Genomic DNA, 19359 nt, shown 5'->3' with positions numbered 1-19359 from the left:
ATTCTCATACTTACATAAAATTCCTTATATTATTTCCTGCATTAGCACCATTTAGTCCAGTGCTTCCTGACTTTTTTCAAGGTATGGCATAGATAGAAAAGGGTATTATCTATATGGCAAGCTAGGGGAAACGCACCAGTCATTCCCGGCCAGCAGGACTTGCCCGGAGCATGGCCTCCCCAACTCCCCACTGTACTTTCCTGAGGGTGGAGGGTACACATATCTTGGCAACCCTTTTACCCATTCAGGTACCCCAGTTGGGAAAAGCAGGTAACCCACAACTAGGCCAATTTGACCTCTCTATATTATTTTGGAACTGGCTGGAGATAGTTTAAAACCTGGCAGTGATTGGTCATTTTTTTGACAAGAGATTGATTTATTTTCTCTTAACTAAAGTAAGCATACCTGTTTTGTTTGAGCCTTATCTGCTTAGGTAAGTTTGAATTAGTCTTTATTCATCTTTCTAGAGTTTTAAATGATTAAAACTTCAGTGCAGACAGAGAAAAAGATGCAGTATTTAGAAATAGGTACATCTAGGTTTGAACCATACCTGAATTCCAATCCTAACTTTGCTCTTTCCTCTGTGACATTAGGCAAGTTTCTTAACTTCCCTGATCCTCAGTTTCCTAATGGGTAAAACTGGGACAGTAAGACCTGCTTACAGAGTTGTGGTGAGATTAGAGACACTGCATGTGCAATGCCTAGGACAATGCCGGGCAGTGTGGGATGCTCAACCAATGACGGCTCTCATCATTATTTAACAGCTAAAGCTGAGATGCTGCTTAAATTTCTACCACATTATGAACACAATATTCATCAATATTTAACGAGTAAACATTCTATTAGAGTATTTTCTTCTTGGTGCAAAACTAAGGAACCGTAGTTTCTTACCACCTCCCAGATGTGAAGTTCTTTAATGACTTCACTTGCATGCGAGAATATGGCTGAAAGTTAATGCACTAAAAATCTCTTTCCTCTTAGAAGCCAAAAGACAGAGCATGTAACGTTTATTGACGGTGTACCTTTAAACATCCGGAGTGGGTCTATCCCCATTAGTTACCAAAGCTTACTCAGAGTGAGTCTAAACAGTTGCTTCAGCCCTTTAACCTTTAGACAAGGAATAGTGGAATTTTAAAAACACTGCTTTAAAGATCAGTTTTGATTGTGTTCCTTCTCAATTATTTTAGAGAACTGCAAAATGAAGATCAGTGCAACTTAATGAAATGTATTAGATTTAGGCTCTCTGAGAATATTTTAAACATGGAGATTACACAATACATACAGCAGTGCTCTGCAGACAAAATAATTACAAGTTATCACAAACTCTGTAAAAACATGATTTGCATGCCCACCCTTAAAAAAAAGTCAAGTCAAAATGTGAGGGTACTGAGACCTCTCGGGGTCTTCTAACGAGTGTCTCCGCAGGGGCTATCTGCAGTTTGGCACCCCATGTTCTGGCCTGTCACCTGCACTTTGAAGAGGGTTCCGTCAGCGCACACGCAGAGCTTGTAGCGCACCCAGTCCCCTCCGCCCGGCGGGTCTCCGCTGGAGGAGCTAGGGAGGCGGGCTGGGCTGACCATCACAGTGCCATTTAGGATGATGCTGTTTTCCTGTTAAGCGAATAAGCATATGGTTTATTTACATCCACATGTAGGGACAGAAAAAATTAATAAACAAAACTTTCGAGAATATTAGCAAGAACAGAAGGCACTAAGACGTTATACAGTCATGACCAAAACAACAAAGAAAACAAAACCAATCAAGATTCAACTAGTGACCTCTTAGTAATTGTTCATAATGTCTATCAATACACTTGTTAACACAATTTATTTCTCAATTAGTTAAAAATTATATCAAAATTTCTAAGTGCATAATAAGCCTGATGCTGATAGAGTCTCAGATGATATTCACTTGTTACTTCCTAAGAGAGTTTTAACAAAGTTACTGACTGAACAGTTTCTCACAAGACTGTTATCCTCTGACAGAAAATTTTAACTTCCAATGTTTTTTTGCAACACTGTAAATGAAGATTTAAGCCATATAATTTTAAAGACCAGGCACTCAAAGAAAACTGCCTGGAGGTTCTCATCTTCAAGGCCACTTTCCTAGGAACACTCTCGTATTGCAGATCCTTTCTTTTTTGGAACTCCTAAACCTCTCTCTCTCTTCTGTCCTTTTCTTCTCTTTATTCATTCAACAAATAATCATTAAATGTCTCCTCTGTGTTAGATACTATTCAAGGTGCTGAGGATACAGCAGTCAACAGACAGGTAAGGTCCAAGTCCTTGTTATTTTACTGGAGAGGGGCAGATAATACACACCTGAACAAGCAAAACAAGCAGGACATTATCTGAGAAAAGCAAGTCAGGGTAGGTAGAGAGAGTGACCAGGGAGGGGTTCTACTTTACAGAGGATGGTCGAGGAAGGCTTCTCTGATAAGGTCAGTCCGATGGTAACTGGATGACGTGAAGGAGTCAGGCATGTGGGTAATTGGGCAGAGGAAACATGTGCAAAGGCCCCAAGGTGAAGACGTGACTGGGGTTCCAGGAACAGATAGGAGGCCAGTGTGGCTGAAAAAGAGACTGAGAGAGTCAACTTGTGGGCAATGAGTCAAAGAAATAACTAGAGGCCAGACGTGTAAGGCCAGGGAATGGACTTTGGAAACCATCTGGAGGGTTCTGAATAGGGAAGGGACATGATCTTTTATAAAGGATCACTCTGGCTCCTGTATAGAGAGCTGAACACAGGGGTGAAAGAGGAAGCAGGAAGGCCACTTAGGAGGCGATTCTGGCAGTGCAGGCAGGAGATGACCCTGGTTTACACCATGGCAGTGGTGGTGGAGGTGGTGAGAATCAGCCAGACTAAACGTCTTCTGAAGGTAGAGCCTGAGGGCTCTGCTGATGGACTAACGGGTACCGCTTAACAAGACGGGAGCACTGGAAAGAAGTGCACATTTGGGGGGGGGGATATGAAGACTTCAGACTTGTTAGGTTAGAGATGCCTATTAGATACTGAAGTAGCGAAAGTAACAAGGCAGTTGGATATGTGACCCTTAGCTCAGAGGAGAGATTAAAGCAGGAGTTCCAAATTCGAGAGTCATCAGCTTATAGAGGGTATTTAAAGCAATGAGAGAAAGTTGGTTAGGAAGTAATGGAAAGGTCTAATTGACTAGCGATAGTATATGGAATTTTCAAATTTCATTCTGATGCTGCCATCTTGTGGTCATTTAATTTTATTTTCTTTAAATTGCTAATGCAGTTTTTCTAAAAAAATTGAATTATAGCTAATTTACAATATTGTGTTAGTTTCAGGTGCACAGCAAAGTGATTCAATTATATATATATATATATATATATATATATATATTTCAGATTATTTTCCATTATAGGTTATTACGAGATATTGCACATAGTTCTCCGTGCTATACAGTAAATCCTTGTTGCTTATCTATTTTATACATAGTAATATCTGTTAATCCCAAACGTCTAATTTATCCTTCCCCTCTTTCCCCTATGATAACCATAAGTTTGTTTTCTATGTCTGTGAGTCTGTTTCTGTTTTGTAAATAGATTCATTTGTATTATTTTTTAGATTCCACATATAAGTGATATATAACACTTGTCTTAGCATTTTAAAAAGAAGTTTAATAAAATTCTTTCTAATGATTAACTATACAATTAAAAAACAAACTCCGATATTAACTGAATTATAAAGCTAATTATCTTTTCGATACTGGCTTCTTTTTCTTTAACTGTAGAGAAACTGGTATGTGTCTGTGTATTTCAAAGTATTTAATTTAATTTTTTAAATTTGTTTTTTGGGGGGAGAGGTAATTAGGTTTACTTAGTTATTTATTTTTAGGGGAGGTACTGGGGGATTGAACCCAGGACCTTGTATATGCTAAGCATGTGCCCTACCAGTTGAGCTATACCCTTCCCCTATTTCAAAGTATTTTAACATTGTCATATTAATAACAGGTAGAATTTTCAGGTAGAAAAAAACTAAAAGACTTAGGTAACTCGCTAATGGCTATAAAGAAATCAGTCACATTTCTTGCTTCTTTGAGTTTATGGTGCCAAGAACAACAGTGCCATGGAGACGATTCCTCAACAGTATTACTCTCTCAGAGGAATGTCTTCCTTCTATAATATATGCAGAAAATACTCAGCATTGTGATTGAGATTCCAGTAAGAATCACATTTTATGTTCATATTTATTATTTAGAGATTGGAACACATTCTTCAGGAAGAAAAGATATTTATGAAAGTGAGAAAAGTTAATTAAAAAAAAATTTCCCCCCCCGAAAAGTATGATGAAAATTTTTAAAAGGAAAGGATTATGTTTTAAGTCCTTAGGTTTAAGTTTACTTTTGTCTGTAATGCTTGGTAAAACAAATTTAGTTAGCTATAGTTAGGTAACACATAGCAGGTGCCCAAAGACATTTTGAATAACTATGCTTTGACCAGAATTTTGAGCAGGATAAAATGTTTTTGGACTTTTGGCTCCCTTATACTAAATATGTTACTTCTTAGAGTTCAGATATAATCTGTGAGGCACAAAGAAAAATTCACTTTTCAACAAGTATAATAAAGGCAAAATCTTTTTCCTTTATAACCAATAATAGATGTACAAATAAAAATAATTTTACATATTTGCTAATTGATTTTCATATCACTGAATATAAAACCCAAGAAGATATGAAAAATCTTTAACTGAAAAAATCCATCAACTGCAGGGCATGGATACTCACACTGATCTCCCAGAATTCTCCCTTGGAAGCTTTTTGTTTGTTTTTTGTTTATTTTTTTGCCTCTTAAAATAATACAGGCATCATTATGCCCAAAAAAAAAAAAAAAAAAACAACAACCCAGGAAAGTTTAGAAAACAACAGGCAAACAGAAATAAAATGAAAATCATCTGTTACCCTGCTACCCATAACGAATCATTGATGACATTTTGGCATACCCTTCCAGGTTTTTACAAACATACATATAATCTGAAAAATAAAAATGAGATATATCACAGATTGTTTTATAACTTTCTTTCATGTCATAATCCATTCTGAACATCAGTCCATCTCAAAAAATATACATTATCATTTTTCATAATTGTATACTTTCCACATACAGATTTATGTACCCAATAAATTAATAATTCTCTTAAACTCTTAAAAATACTCACAGCCTTTAACTCCATATTACCACCCATGTGAAATTCAATGGTTTTGCCCATAATGAATACTCCTTCATTTCCTCGCACAATAGCACGGCCATCAACTTTTATGTTTAAATCACTAGTAGCATTGCTGGTAATCTGAAAATTGAAAAAAAAGTAGTGATGAAGAGTTTCTAAGTTAAAGTGATAATTACTATAGAGATAGAGGAACAGGAGTTTCAACCACAACATATGAGAGGCAAGTGTTTTCATTCATGTTTTATAGATGTTGAAATAGAGGTGATTTGGTAATGATCACATATAGTAGTTAGTGACAAATCTAGAACTAATCCCTTCCACAGTTCTGGAGTTCTTTCTTTCACAGCATTATATTAGTAAAACTACCCCCCTATACTTTGTAACTTTAGACAATTGTCCTCTTTCATTAATAAAACAAACAAAATAGATCATACCCTTTCAGTAGATGCTTTCTGAACATTCAAACTTTTCACTCCACTTGGCAAGTGAAACTCATGAGTTTCATAGTCTGTGCTGAATAAGATATTTTGAGTCCTTGGGTCGAAAAACTGCATACCAATGTCGCTTGTAATAGAAGTCTTGTTCTTTTCTACACTGAGCTTTGTTGTCCCTTGCTGAAAAACAATCTTCAGAAAGACACTTTATCATGAATATGTTTTTGAAGAAGACTGTATCCAAAATTCACCAAGAACATTATTTAAAAAGTTCTATAAAAACAGACTAACTTCAAATAATTTTAACTACCTCTCTCTGACAGTCTCCATTCTCTTGGGAGAAGAGTTCTTTAAAACGGGGGCTTACGTACTTATTTGCTATGGTGCTCAGCAGAACTAGACGGTCGCAGAGCACAGGGACCAGGCCTAAAGTGGGCAGGAGTGGTGAGGATGCCTCCTTGAGGTTCTGGTCAGTTGAAAACCGATGTTACAGTAGCCACATGGCGGGGGCTGTCACTGACTAGACTGGCGTATTCTCTTCCAGAATCCCAGAAAGCAGAGGGTATTCTAACCTGGGAAGGTTTCCTCCATTAGAAACTCAGAAGTTTACTCAGAAAAGAGTAAATCATGTATTCTTACAGTAATTATATCTATCACAGAAAATGCTACCATGGAACAAAATCTAGAATGTTAAGAAAATATCTAACACTAATAGATTAGAAGACCAACAACATTATCAAATATATTTATGAATTTTCTCTAAAGGAAAATATCCACTTCCAATAATCAACGCTAGATTTTTACAAAGACTTTTTCTCTTACAGCCTGGTCACTTACAGGCTGGTTGTTGCCAGTGATGACCAGATTTTCGTTTCGCCTTCCTCCTACTGTGCTCTTATAAAGAGGATGTATAACTCCCATGTCAGACACTTGCTTAAACCGAAGCAGACCACTGTCATGAAACTCCATGCTGTCACAGCCATTTGGTCCAATGCGAATCACAGCCCAGATGACAAGTGTTATCTAAAAAGAAATCAAGCACACATTTAACATAATTGGAAAACAAACAGAAAAGATAATTGTCAAAGGATTAAACTCCCCAAAATGTTTCATCAGTGAGATGAACACAACAACTGGTTTTCCACTTATAAACAAAACCAATTTCACTTTTATCATGGTTTTACTCGCAAATAGCTAAGAGTAAAACAGTGCTAAAGGGTCTGTAATTTAAAAAGAGCAGTTTCTATTTCTTCTACCTCTTCTATATCTCGTCCAGGAACAACCACTTTCAACAATTTTGGCTATTTTGTCTAGAATTTATCTTCATATTACTAAATAGTATGTGTATAGTATTCCTTCACTGACCAATTTTAGGTTCTATCTATTACCTTCCTGTTTTAGCAAAAGAGAATTTTAGCTCATTTATATTTCTTCTTCCCCAACTCCAATCTCAAGTTCTGGTTAAATCCATTTTCAGCATTATGACGATATAAATACTGTTCACTTCGAAGTCAAATACTGTACTACGATGGCAATTCCTTTCTTGTACTTTGTGTCTTTCTGAGTTTAATGTTTACTTTTCTTTCATTTGCATAGTTTCTTTGAAAATCAGACTAAATCTTCTCAAAATCTCCAACATTTCTGTAAAATGTCTCTCAATAAAATGTTCTAAAAGCCCAAACCTCCCAGAAAATTTATTAGTTCTACTTTTCTTTCTAGGAAGTCTCTCTGGAAACCCCATCTTCTTGCTCCTATCTGGGCTCTCACCCCTGGGTCCGCTGCACAGCTGTGATCATGAACTTTCCCTTCACTTTCAGGCTGGAACTTCCTTTTGTCTATCTCCTGTGCTGGATACTCAGTTTCCTGTATCCTTGGCTTCAACTTTCTTGGTTTAGTACTTTCCATGGCTTCCTTAGAAAGAATGTATGTGAAGTAAATATTTTTGAGAGTGTGCATGGCTAAAAAAAATGTCTCTATAGTCCCTCACATTTGACTGATAGTTTAGTACACATTTCTAGATTTGAAGTTATTTTCTCTCTGAATTTTGAAGGCCCTGGCTTTCTTGCCGTCTAGTTTCCAGCACTGTTTTTGAGAGGTCTGATGCCACTCTGATTTTATATTCTTTATACATAGCCTGTTTTTTCGTTTCTGGAAGACTTTAGAATCTTCTCTTTATTCCTGTCTTTTAAGTTTCACAGTGATAGCCTTGGTATGAGTCTTTCTTATGCATACGCTGGACCCAGAGTGGTAGTTTTCAACCTGTTCTAGGAAGCTTTCTTGATTTATTTATTTGATAACTTTTCCCCCAGTGTGTTCTCTTTCTAAAACTCCTATTAACAGAATGTTACAGTTCCAGGATTGATTCTTTAATTTTGTTGAACATAGTGGTTTTATCTTCCAATATCTATGTATCTATGCATCCATCCATCCATGTGTGTGTATTTCTATGAGTTCTTCCATATTCTTTAATTGTTCCTCTTTAATGGCATGCTATCCTTGTTTAATGGCTGCAATATCCTCTTCCTTCTCTGAAGATACTGACTTTGGTGTGTGTTTGTTTGTTTTAAAGTTTCCTGTCATTTGCTGCGTTTTCTCCATTTCCCTGAATCCCACTTTCCCCATGGTTTGGGTATTTTTGGTCTCAGTCATTTCCCAATTCTGGGAGCTTTCCATAAAAATCTATTAATCCCTGGAGGCTCCATGTTCATATTTAACAGAGTGGTTATAAAAAAATCCATAGAAAGTTCTGTGTGGAATGGGGCTTATGACTGACAGCCTTCACAGTGGGGAGATTAGGTGGCTTTTTCACGGGGACCTGTCAATTGTCAATATCTTCAGGTCTTGTCTTTGTGTTCTTCAGTTTCTGCCGAGAAGGCTATTTTATCTCTTGCCCAGAAGATACAAGACTGGTGCCAGGGAGCTGGAGGTGGAGGATGAGGCTAATGGGGCCTCAATGTTCAGGATTCAGAATTCAGACTTCCTGCTTTCAGTGTGGAAACCCATCCCTACCTCTCTGGGCAACGTCCTCAGCCAGAAGGAGTTTCCTCTGGTTTGGTGTGGGGTTACCAGCTGCCTGACTGCTGGCTGGAAGGGGAGGGAGGCTGAGGATCTCAGGCTCCTTCCACGGATTTTTCAAACAAGCTCTCTGTTCTCAGTTCCCAACTCACTCCTGCTTTTCAAGGGACTTGTACTTCCAGTTCCTGAGGCTTTTCAGGATTCTGCAAGGCATTTCCACCAACGCACCCTGCAAACCCCTCCCCAACACGCAGTTCCTCTTCCCTGGTAAGTTATTTGCCATTCCTCCTCCTCCTTTTTGTCTGCATATATTATGGTGTAGGATTTTGGTTGCCTCCAACTTTCTTCCAAGATATTTCTGTTTCTTGACATTGTCACCTTAGGATGAGTTTTTAGAGAGGAGGGGGATGAAAATGTCTTCGTTTTGCCATCTTAACCATAACTTTCCGATAAAATAAATTCAGAACATGGCTCCTAGTAAAGTTATCTGCAATATCAGCTCTTTTTGATTTAAGTGAATTAGACACAAATGTTTTGGATGTACATAAAATTCAAAGGACTGGTTTGAGAGTATTAGAAGTAAAAAATACAGTAAGTGGAATCACTTTAGAATTGCTGTATCCACATTCACGCTCAGTCTTAGGTACACCAATAGTCACTCTCTGAAAATACCTACCCACAGTGCCAGACTGGCTCAAATTTAACCCTCAGTAGTTACAACCTTGGATTAAATGTCTTCTTCTTTAAGAAATCAAGTGTCTTTGGAAAAGGCAGCCCACCAGGCCCTCGCACCTTAGTGTAAACCAGTCTACCCCAGATCCTTTCACTCTTTGACAACAGATTTAAGACTACAATATATAACCCTTTACCGCCATCCAAGGTTTACAGTTTTAAAGTTGAGCGGAGGAGTCAAGAGTAAATTTGGGAAAAGTTGAATGAAATCAGGAAGGATTATATTTTTAGGAGAGGTGAAGGCAATAAAATCATCTTGGCAAAAAGGTCTCTTCTATTGAGTGACTCTACCCTTTTAAAAGTTAAGTCTTTTAGAGGAAAGAATCTGTGAACAATTTTTCTAAATAAAACTAATACATGGCAATATTAGCATACTAGGTTTTCATATGGAAAATGTTCATTAAAATTCAGTAAGACATAAAACAATGAAGTTTGCAGCATCGAGTGACTCTTCTTTTCATGAACAATTTCTCTGTGGCATGCAATGCTGTTTGATAGCATTTTACCCATGGTAGAACTTCTTTTAAAACTGGAATCAATTCTCTCAAATCCTTTTTTATTAACTAAGTTTACATAATAGTCTAAATCCTTTGTTGTCATTTCAATAGTCTTCCCAGCATCTCCACCAGGAGTAGATTCCATCTCAAGAAATCACTTTCTTTGCTCATCTGTAAGAAGCAACTCCTTACCCTTTAAAGTTTTATCATGAAATTGATGCAATTTAGCCACATCTTCAGGCTCAATTTCTAATTCTACCTCTCTTGCTATTTCCCCCACATCTGCCGTTACTTCCTCCACTGAAGTCTTGAACCCCTCAAAGTCATCTGAGGGTTGCAATCAACCTTTCAAACTCTTGTTAATATTGATATATTGACCTCTTCCCATGAGTCACACATGTTCTTCATGGCATCCAGAATGGAGAATCCTTTCCAGAAGGTTTTCGATTGCTCAGATCCATCAGATCCACTATCCCAGATCCACTATCTCTAGCAGCTGTAGCCTTACACAATGTATTTCTTAACTAATAAGACCCGAAAGTTGAAATGATTCCTTGATCTACGGGCTGCAGAATGATGTTGTGTGAGCACGCATGAAAACACTAATCTCACTGTACATCTCCATCAGAGCTCTTGGGTCACCAATGCATTGTCAACGAGCAATAATATTTTGAAAGAAATTTTTTTTTCTGAGTAGTAGGTTTAAAATAAACAATGTTGTAAACAGAAATGCTATCATCCAGACTTTGCTGGTATATTTATAGACAGCACAGACAGAGTAGACTTAGCATAATTCTTAAGGGCCTTAGGATTTTCTAAACGGTAAATGGGCACTGGATTCAACTTAAAGTCACCAACTGCACTTGCCCCTAACAAGAGTCCACCTGTCCTCTGAAGCTTTGAAGCCAGGCATTGACTTCTCCTCTCTACCTATGAAAGTCCTAGATGGCATCTTCTTCTAATATAAAGCTGTTTTGGCTGCACTGAAAATCTGTAGTTTAGTGAAGACACCTTATTGATGATCTCAGCTAGGTCTGGATAACTTGCTGCAGCTTCTACATCAGCATGTGCTGCTTCTCCTGGCACTTTTATGTTATGGTGATGGCCTTTTTTTTTTCTTAAACCTCAGGAACCAACCTCTGTTAGCTTCAAATTTCTGCAGCTTCCCCATCTCTCTCAGCCTTCATAGAATTAAAGAGAGGAAGGGCCTTGCTCTGGATCAGGTTTTGACTTAAGGGATTGTTGTAGCTGGTTTGATCTACCCAGACCACTAAAACTTTCTCCATACCAGCAATAAGGCTGATTTGCTTTCCTGTCATTCATTTATTCCCTTGAGTAGTACTTTTAACTTCCATTAAGAATGTTGCCTTTGCATTCACAGCTTAGCTAAACGTTTGGTGTAAGAGGCCTGGGTTTCAGCCTGTCACCTTTCACATGCCTTCCTCACTAAGCTTAATCGTTTTTAGTTTTTGATTTAAAGTGAGACACCTGCAACTCCTCCTTTCACTCGAACACGCAGAGGCCATTGCAGGGTTATTAACTGGTCTAATTTCAGTATTGTCGTGTCTCAGGGAATAGGGAGGCCCAAGGAGAGGGAAAATAATGGGAATGGCCAGTTGGTGGAGCAGTCAGAACATACATTTATCCATCAAGTTTGCTCATCTCATATGGGCGTGGTTAGTGGCAACCAAAAACAATTACAATAGTAACAGTCAAGATCACTGATCCAAGATCACAATAACAAATATAACAATAATGAAAAAATTTGAAATATTGTGAGAATTACCAAACTGTAACATGGAGACCAAAGTGAGCAAATGCTGTTGGAAAAATGGCGCCAACAGACTTGCTCAATGCAGCAGGGTTGCCACAGACCTTCAATTTGTAAAAAAAAAAAAAAAAAGAAAAAGCAGTATCTGCAGAATGTAATAAAGCTAAGTGCAATAAAACAAGGTTTGTCTGCATAGAAAAGCATAAACAGGGTCCCAAAAGAAATTATAGAAACAGAGTCCATGATTTCACTAAAAAAAAAGATGAAAAATTCCCCATGGTAATTAAGAAAAGAATATTCTGCACTATATACTCACAATTAAATTGATGACAGCCAGGATAAACAGAAGGATAATTACACAGATGGCTAAATTGCCCTTTCTCCCTCTCAGTCCGGTTTTATGCAGGCGATCCTCATCAATTGGAATATATCCAGCTTTAAAGTTACTATTGTGCTCTTTATTGACGTTCCTTCTCTCAACAGCCTTCTCACGCATGGACTTCTTTACAGGACCATTGGAACTTTGCTAAAAACAAAATACAACACAATGGAAGAGCCACACCCTCTCTTTTTGATGGATTTACTTATTAATTACAAATTGATAACCAAAGAGAGCTAAATTGGTTAGTGATATATTTCCACTAATAAACCTTAGGTCAAGTCACGATGAGCTGCAGCCTCCGAGTAAGAACATTACTGTGCTGAGAAGGGTGGTGGAGAAGAACCTTCAGTATGACTATTTGATAACCTATTTCCACTGTCTGCTTTGAACAGTCTTACTGTCAGTGAAGTGAACAGCTAGCTCATTTGGAGGAAGAGTTGACACAAACATTCTACAGTAGGTCATCTTGTTTTTACTAGTGATTTGTTTAATTACACATACTTTCTCATTACATGAAAAGAATTCAGAAAGGCTGACACATTTTGTTATTCATCACTCCAATTGACTAAAGCTAATGTTATCCTAGACCAGCAGTTTTCAAAGTACGGGCTGGGGAGCCCTGGAGGGGTTCTCAAACCCTTTCAGGTGTCTGGAGGATGAAAACTATTTTCAAAATAACACTAAAATGTTACTTTCCTTTTTTATTCTCCTCTCATGAATGTACAATTGACCCTTTTACAATACAGGTTTGAACTGTGCAGGTCCACTTTTACTTGGGTTTTTCCCAATAAATAGATTGGAAAACTTCTGGGAGATATGCAATTTGAAAAAACTTGCAGATGATCTGCATAGCCTAGAAATATTGAAAAAATTAAGAAAAACTTAGGTATGCTATGAATGCATAAAATATATGCAGGTATTAGCTATCCTTACATAGGCATAAGGTGAGTGACATTTAATATAAAATTAGTAATATGTTCATTTTCTTACTGTTTTATAACTTTGCTTTCACAGAGACACATTACCGTACAGTATGCCTCTCTCTGGTAACTGGAGAAACTACATGTCAGCCTATCATCACTGGCAAGTGATTTTAAAAAATGCAGCGTTTCCAATACTGTATCATGAACATGACTGTAATGAAGTTTTTGTAATGATTCATTCACTAGTGTATAGGCTAGGCTACTGGGAAGCAATGGTATTGATTACACTAGGCTACCATAAAGCAATCCTATTGCTGCTTCTCTGTTATCAATGCATGAATACCTGTAATTAAATATGAACTTCTTTTTCCTATTATCTTTTCATTTTTGATGACTAGTGTTAGTAACATATATAACATCTACTGTGTCTTGTATAAGACAATATTGATGTAGGTACTAACACAATTCATCTTGTAAACAAAGTAAACTTACGTAATACAATGCAGTACTTTTCCTTATGATTTTCTTAGTAACATCTTCTTTTCTCTAGTTTACTTTATTGTAAGAATACAGTATATAACACATATATTGTCTAAAATATGTGGTAAGGCTTCCGGTTGACAGCAGGCTATCAGTAGTTAAAAGTTATATGTGGATTTTCGACTGCATGGTGGTTCGGCACCTCTAACCCTGGGGCTATTCAAGAGTCAACTATACAGTGGAGCTTCCAGAGGCTACAGGACTATATGTGATAACATCACTGTTCTAACAGCTAATAGAATGTGTGCTTGTGTATTCCCATGTTTAAAAAATTTCTCAGTTTTAACTCCTAACATGGTAAATATCAATGGATATAACCCACATAAACAAAAACTCTTTGGGATCCTCAGAAATTTTTAAGAGTACAAAGAGAACCTGAGATCAAAAAGTTTGAGAACCTCCTATTTAGACTATGGTTGAGCGACATTTTAGGTAATAATATGGCACATCTTGAACACAAAAGGAATGGGTAGAAGTGGATACTGCCCAACGTCCATATTTTTTAGAGCTCTGAGGAAATTCCTATTAAATAGGCATTTATTCAGCACTTTATGCTTAAACACTAACACTATAAATAGGAATGAAAAAGAAATAGAGGAAAAGATCCTTATCCTCTAGGTATTACAAATGTGATTTGGGCACATGAAATAATTAGCAATGCAATATTCTGTAGTTCATGGAAGAAGAGACAGTATGGCTTGGAGTTGTTGGGGAAACCAAAAGGAGTAGGTGGGTCAGATCTGGCAATGTAGGGAGAATCAAGTTGGAAAAGCAGTGAAAGTTTTTGGACAGCTGGGTGCCAATTCTAGTCTTTTTATCTGTTTATCTGGGAGTCACTAGAGGTCTCTGAACGTGGATGACAGATGTTCCAGGATGCTTGATGTGTGGGCATTTGTAGAAGACACGGGAAAGAAGAACACCAGCCAGCAGGCTGTTGGGGATATCGTAGTAACAGAGATTTGAGGTAATGAGGGCTTAAACTAAGGTGGGATGAAAAAGGAGAGATTAAAAATACACTTCAAGAAAAGAGTTAACTGAATTTGTAGCCAGGTTCAAAAAAATCCCTCATGTTTACTGAATGGTGACTACACAAACACGGGGACTGATGCAGGGAGAAGATTTTACACATGCTGCATTTGAGCTGAATGAGAAACAACCACGTGCCTCAAAGGCAACAGGAAGGATGGGCTGGGATATTACATCAGTCAGGACTAGAGACACAGATTTGACAGTTCACAGTTTACTGTGAAAATCAGTATAGAGAGAAGAGAACAAAGAGCCAAAGATGCAGTCCTGGAAAACTTTAAATGTGCAGAAACAGTGGAAAATTAGAAATACAATGAATGACGCAAGAAAACTAAGAATGTGCAGTGTTGCTGAACTTGATTTGTCAAGAAGTGCCTCTGTGACTTTCAAAGATGAGCTGAGTAGCAAATTGGTAAGGAAATAGTCCCCTAAAGATGCCAGCATGTATATATTTATTTTTGAGTCCAGAAGGAGAAAATTGGAAAGAGAGATGACTGTAGCTAGAGAATGACGTACTGTCAGAGGAAAACTGTGCGTTTTGTTGTTGTTGTTAGTAATTCTCTCTCCTCTCCCCCTGTCCCCACCAAACCGGGGAAAGACTTGGATGTTTTATGGCAGAGGAAAGATGCCAAGGGGGGCAAAGATCAATGATCTCAGGGTTGGGCAGGATAATGAGGGAAACAAGGCCCTTTAAGAGGCAGGAAAGAGAGTGATACAAGGTACAGGAGAAAAGATAGTCTTAAAGTGAACAGTCTTCACTGAAACAGTTCACATCAAGAAGAGAAAACATTCTTTTTGCTGGGGATGTAAAAGGCAAGGTCATCTGCCAAGAATGAGTGCAGAGGGGAATTGGAATCTTATCATGGTTGCAGGGATGACAGGCTGGTTGAGGGCTTACGGAAAATGGAAAAAGATAGGAGTAATTGTGAGTAGGTTGGCAGATAAAAATGTTTAAACTCCAGAAGGCAGTAAGAAAGGCTCCATAGAAGATAATTCAACCTACTCAACAGATTTTTATCACAAAACAGGTTACTGAATACAGCTGTGCAAGTTGTGTATCTGCATGAGGCACAAATCTAAGAGGGTGCATTGACACTGCAGATATGTTAGAGTTGAATATGCAACTCTTTGATAGTTTTTTGGCCAAAGGCAGTAAAATACCTTAAAGGAAGTGTGCTTTAATTTTTAGACACACTATGTGCTTATGACAGTGCTTACAGATAGGCATTTTAAAAGTCTTAACCCAAAGTTCACATGTAAGCCTACATAAAAGAGACCTCAGACGAATTCTACTCTTGCCTGCCAATTCATGTACATGACTATATTTAACTTGATGCAGTTATCATTTATTGAGGCAATACTAAATGCCAAATACCGCAGACTACCAAGATGAGCATGACATAGCACCTACCCTCAACGAACTTACTTACAGGCCAGGAGAGCAGGAAGACAGGGTCACTAACAACTGCAGTTCGACATGCTAAGTGCTGTAGTAGAACAATGCATACAGTAATGAAAGAGTGCCTAAGAGGAATGCCACTCTACTCAGCCAGCAGAGGCACCAGATGAAGGTTTTTAAGAAAAGTTGAGGTTTCAGTTGAATCTTGAGGGATAAGTAGGAATTAGCCAAGTAAAGTGCAGAGAAAGGCATTCCAGGCAGAGGGAATGGCATGTTAACTCTGAGCACAAGTCATCTCTGTGTGGACTAATTTTGGTAGTTTTATGTGGATGGTGAGGAGGATGAGTATAGAAATGGGGCAAAAACTGAAGTGAGAAATGTGGTTAGGGGCCAGTAAATGAGTGGACAAAAGGACTACGTCAAGAAGGATGGACGTTATGCTGAAGGCAATGGAGAACTACTGAAGATTTAAAATAGGTTAGTGATACAATCAGATTTGCATTATAGCAAAGTCAAACCATAAAGAGATGAAAAGGACTAGAAGAGTTTAGAGATGAAGATATCAACAGCAGGTGATCCTAACAGTCCAAATGAGGGCTTGACTGAGCTTTGGAGTGCAGATGAAGATCGGGGAGAGGCCTTAAGTGGTTGAACTGACAGGACCTCGTGATTGACTGGAGGTGAGTGTGACACAGGGGGATCTAAGATGACTCCCAAGTAGGACCTGCTACATAGTTCGTGGGATCTGTAGCAAAAAAGAAAATGTGGGGCTCTTTGTTCAAATATCAGGTCTGGTACAACAGAGCATTAAACGAAACGCATGTCCCTTCTGAGCTCCCTTAAGCTGGCCCTACTCCTAAATTTGTGGTGAGGTTAACCAAGTGAATGGATGGTTGTAGCCCTTTTAATGGTGAATATGACGCAATCCGGTTTTGAACATTTCTGAGTTTGGGATGCTTGTGGAAAATTTAGTTAAGTTCAGGCTGGGGACATAAATGCCTAACTCTGAAGTGGAGATTGAGGGATGGATCAGATTACCCAGTCTATGTATAAAGCAAGAATAGCTCAGTGGAACCTCAAGAGAATCAACAGGTGATGGAGATGAAAAAAAAAAACAACAATGGACAATTTTAATCTCAACAACTGCAAGAAACATTGTCTCCTTTCAATTTCACTCCTCCCTTTAGATTTTATTTTATTGTTAGGATCTGCAGCATGCCTACTGTCTTCAGCTGATTTGTCTGCATGTGGCAGTTTGACTTTAAGCTTTGAAGGCAGATGTCATGCCTTCTATTTCTTACATCTCTTAGAATGACTATTCTAGTGATATCTATCTACTAGGTCTCTAAAAGCAGTTATTTACTTAAGGAAATCGTTCCAGAAAAGATTTTCTGGAAACAGAATGTTGGCAGCTTAACTCTTATTTACTTTTTCAACAATGCTGAAGAATGAGACTTTTTCAAAGAAACTGTTACACCACGTTTTTTCTTTTTTTGGGGGGGGGGGAATAACAGTTAAGAGAAAGTGACTATTAAAATAATTTTTATTATAACAAATCACTCTAGTAACTATAGGTATATATATGTGTGTGTAAAGTATATGTATGCATATATATATATGGCTTGCTTTTTGGAAGAAAACAGCCTTTTAAACTATTCTAAGTTACAAGTTTCCAATGCAGATCAGGAAATACTTGATAAAGCATTTAAAAAAAATGATTTTAAACCAACTGGATAGGAGACAGTTATATAGTCTTAGTCTTGGTGACTAAGTCTCCAAAAGCCAAAGCAGGAGGAGAAACCTGGATGTCTGCATTTGGGGATGGCAGAAACAAGAAGTGGCCGCAAGCTGACACCCAGGCAACAGCTGACAATTTCTTGGCCCATGTCAGGGGAGGCTCGCGGCTCCGGGGTTGAGGTTATTTTTACTCGCATCTTCGCTGGCCACGGAGCAGGGCATGTCCCCGGCACGTTCTGACGCAGGCTCCGGGCTGCCACCGCCGCCTCCCGGTCCCGCAGGACAGCGACCCCTCCTCACCCGCCGAGGGACAGCCAGGCCAGACCGAGGGCCGCGGCCCGCTCCCCCTCCCCCTCCCCAAAGCCCCTGCCCGGGGTCCCGCCCGGCCTTTGCCAGCATCCCGGGCGGCGGACAGCTCCTCCCGCCCCGCCACGCCCCGCGGAGCTCGGCCCCGGCCCGCCCTCGCGCCCCGGTCCCCGCCCGCCGGCCGTACGGCGGGCCCCACCGGCAGGACCCCGTCCTCCCCGACCCTCCAGTGCCCGGCCGCAGTGGGGCTCACAGACCTGCTCGGCCGCCGCAGCCGCCGCCGCCGCCGCCGCTGCCGCCATCTTCCCGCGCCCGCCGCCGCCGCCGCCGCCGCCGCCGCCCTCCCCGCCGCGGCCGCACCCCGCGCGCCTGCGCCTGCGCCCTGGAGGGGCGGGAGCGGGGCCCGCGGCTCGCCGCGCCGCACCCCGCACAGCCCAGCCCCGGGCGGGGAGGGTCCGAGCCCGCGCGCCGCCGGTGCCCGCTCCGCTGCCCTCTGCGCCCTGGGATTCCACACGACCTCGGGCCGCCTCTAGATTCTTCGAAAAGGGCGCCCTTAAAATACGGAGGACGCCTCTCCGTCCCCTCCTCCACTCCCCGCCACGAGGGGCTGGTGCCGTCCCGAGTCCTCGTTGCTTCACGTGCCGGGGTCTCCCTGGCTAGGGTGGGAAGGGGGTGTTTTAGAGAGTACACGTGGACGAGGAGGGAGGTGGTGACAATGTGGACAGAAGTTAACAAGTTTTTGATTTTAGGCAGCTAAAATCTTGAAAACCGAGCCTCCTTAAGGAGGACATACAGTCACTTAAGGTATGCTTCTTATCTTTACAGGGACTATGAAGTCGGATGCTTTTTCTGTGGTATTGGGGTGGGTTTTTCATTTTTTATTGGAAATAGTGTGGCTTTATCTCCTGGGGAACCTGCTTTAACAGATATTTACTGCACATCTGGAAGCCACTCAGATATACAGGTAACTAGAGTACACATTCCTCTTTCCCTGCCCTCAATAGAATCCAATAATCCTTAGTTTAAAAAAAAAATGCTGTGAACGCCGCGGCAACAAGGGTACAAGAGCTGTTTCTCAGGTAGCTGAAACCACTTCTAAGCACCTCTGGGCTCTGGGCTGCCCAACTCAGCAGGAACCATCAAAGAGACTTGCTGGCCAAATTTTCCTTTCTCTGGGAACCAGATCAGTTTTGCTATTCTGATTACTGGAGCCGTTATTTCTCTGCCCTGCCTACTTTACATCAGAGGACTGTCGTGAAGTTTAAGTTAGACACTCTCATGTGGTAAGGCGCTCACAATCTTTTCTCTTCTCTCCTCTGATTTTAGCTAATGTCAGAACCTTGCTGGTCATCAGTCTCTGCATATCCTCTTTCCCAATGCTGAAACAACTTGACTCCCATCTCT

At 39.8% G+C, this 19359-nt stretch overlaps 1 protein-coding gene across 1 annotated transcript; it reads right to left on the bottom strand.

Annotated features, from left to right (window-relative positions):
* Positions 1 to 990: 990 nt before the first annotated feature.
* SGCB (sarcoglycan beta) lies at positions 991 to 18270 on the bottom strand. The gene is made up of 6 exons (XM_031462676.2): positions 18213 to 18270; positions 11959 to 12168; positions 6465 to 6650; positions 5628 to 5819; positions 5182 to 5313; positions 991 to 1610 (listed from the first exon to the last, which is right to left on the bottom strand). The coding sequence occupies exons 1-6, from the start codon at positions 18255 to 18257 to the stop codon at positions 1407 to 1409; spliced, it is 969 nt and encodes a 322-aa protein (XP_031318536.2). The 5' UTR covers positions 18258 to 18270; the 3' UTR covers positions 991 to 1406.
* Positions 18271 to 19359: the final 1089 nt, after the last annotated feature.

This window comes from Camelus dromedarius, chromosome 1 (assembly GCF_036321535.1).
Source record: "Camelus dromedarius isolate mCamDro1 chromosome 1, mCamDro1.pat, whole genome shotgun sequence".
NCBI lineage: Eukaryota > Metazoa > Chordata > Mammalia > Artiodactyla > Camelidae > Camelus > Camelus dromedarius.
Note: the sequence above shows the minus strand (reverse complement) of the source record. Positions and strands in the feature narration are given on the sequence as shown.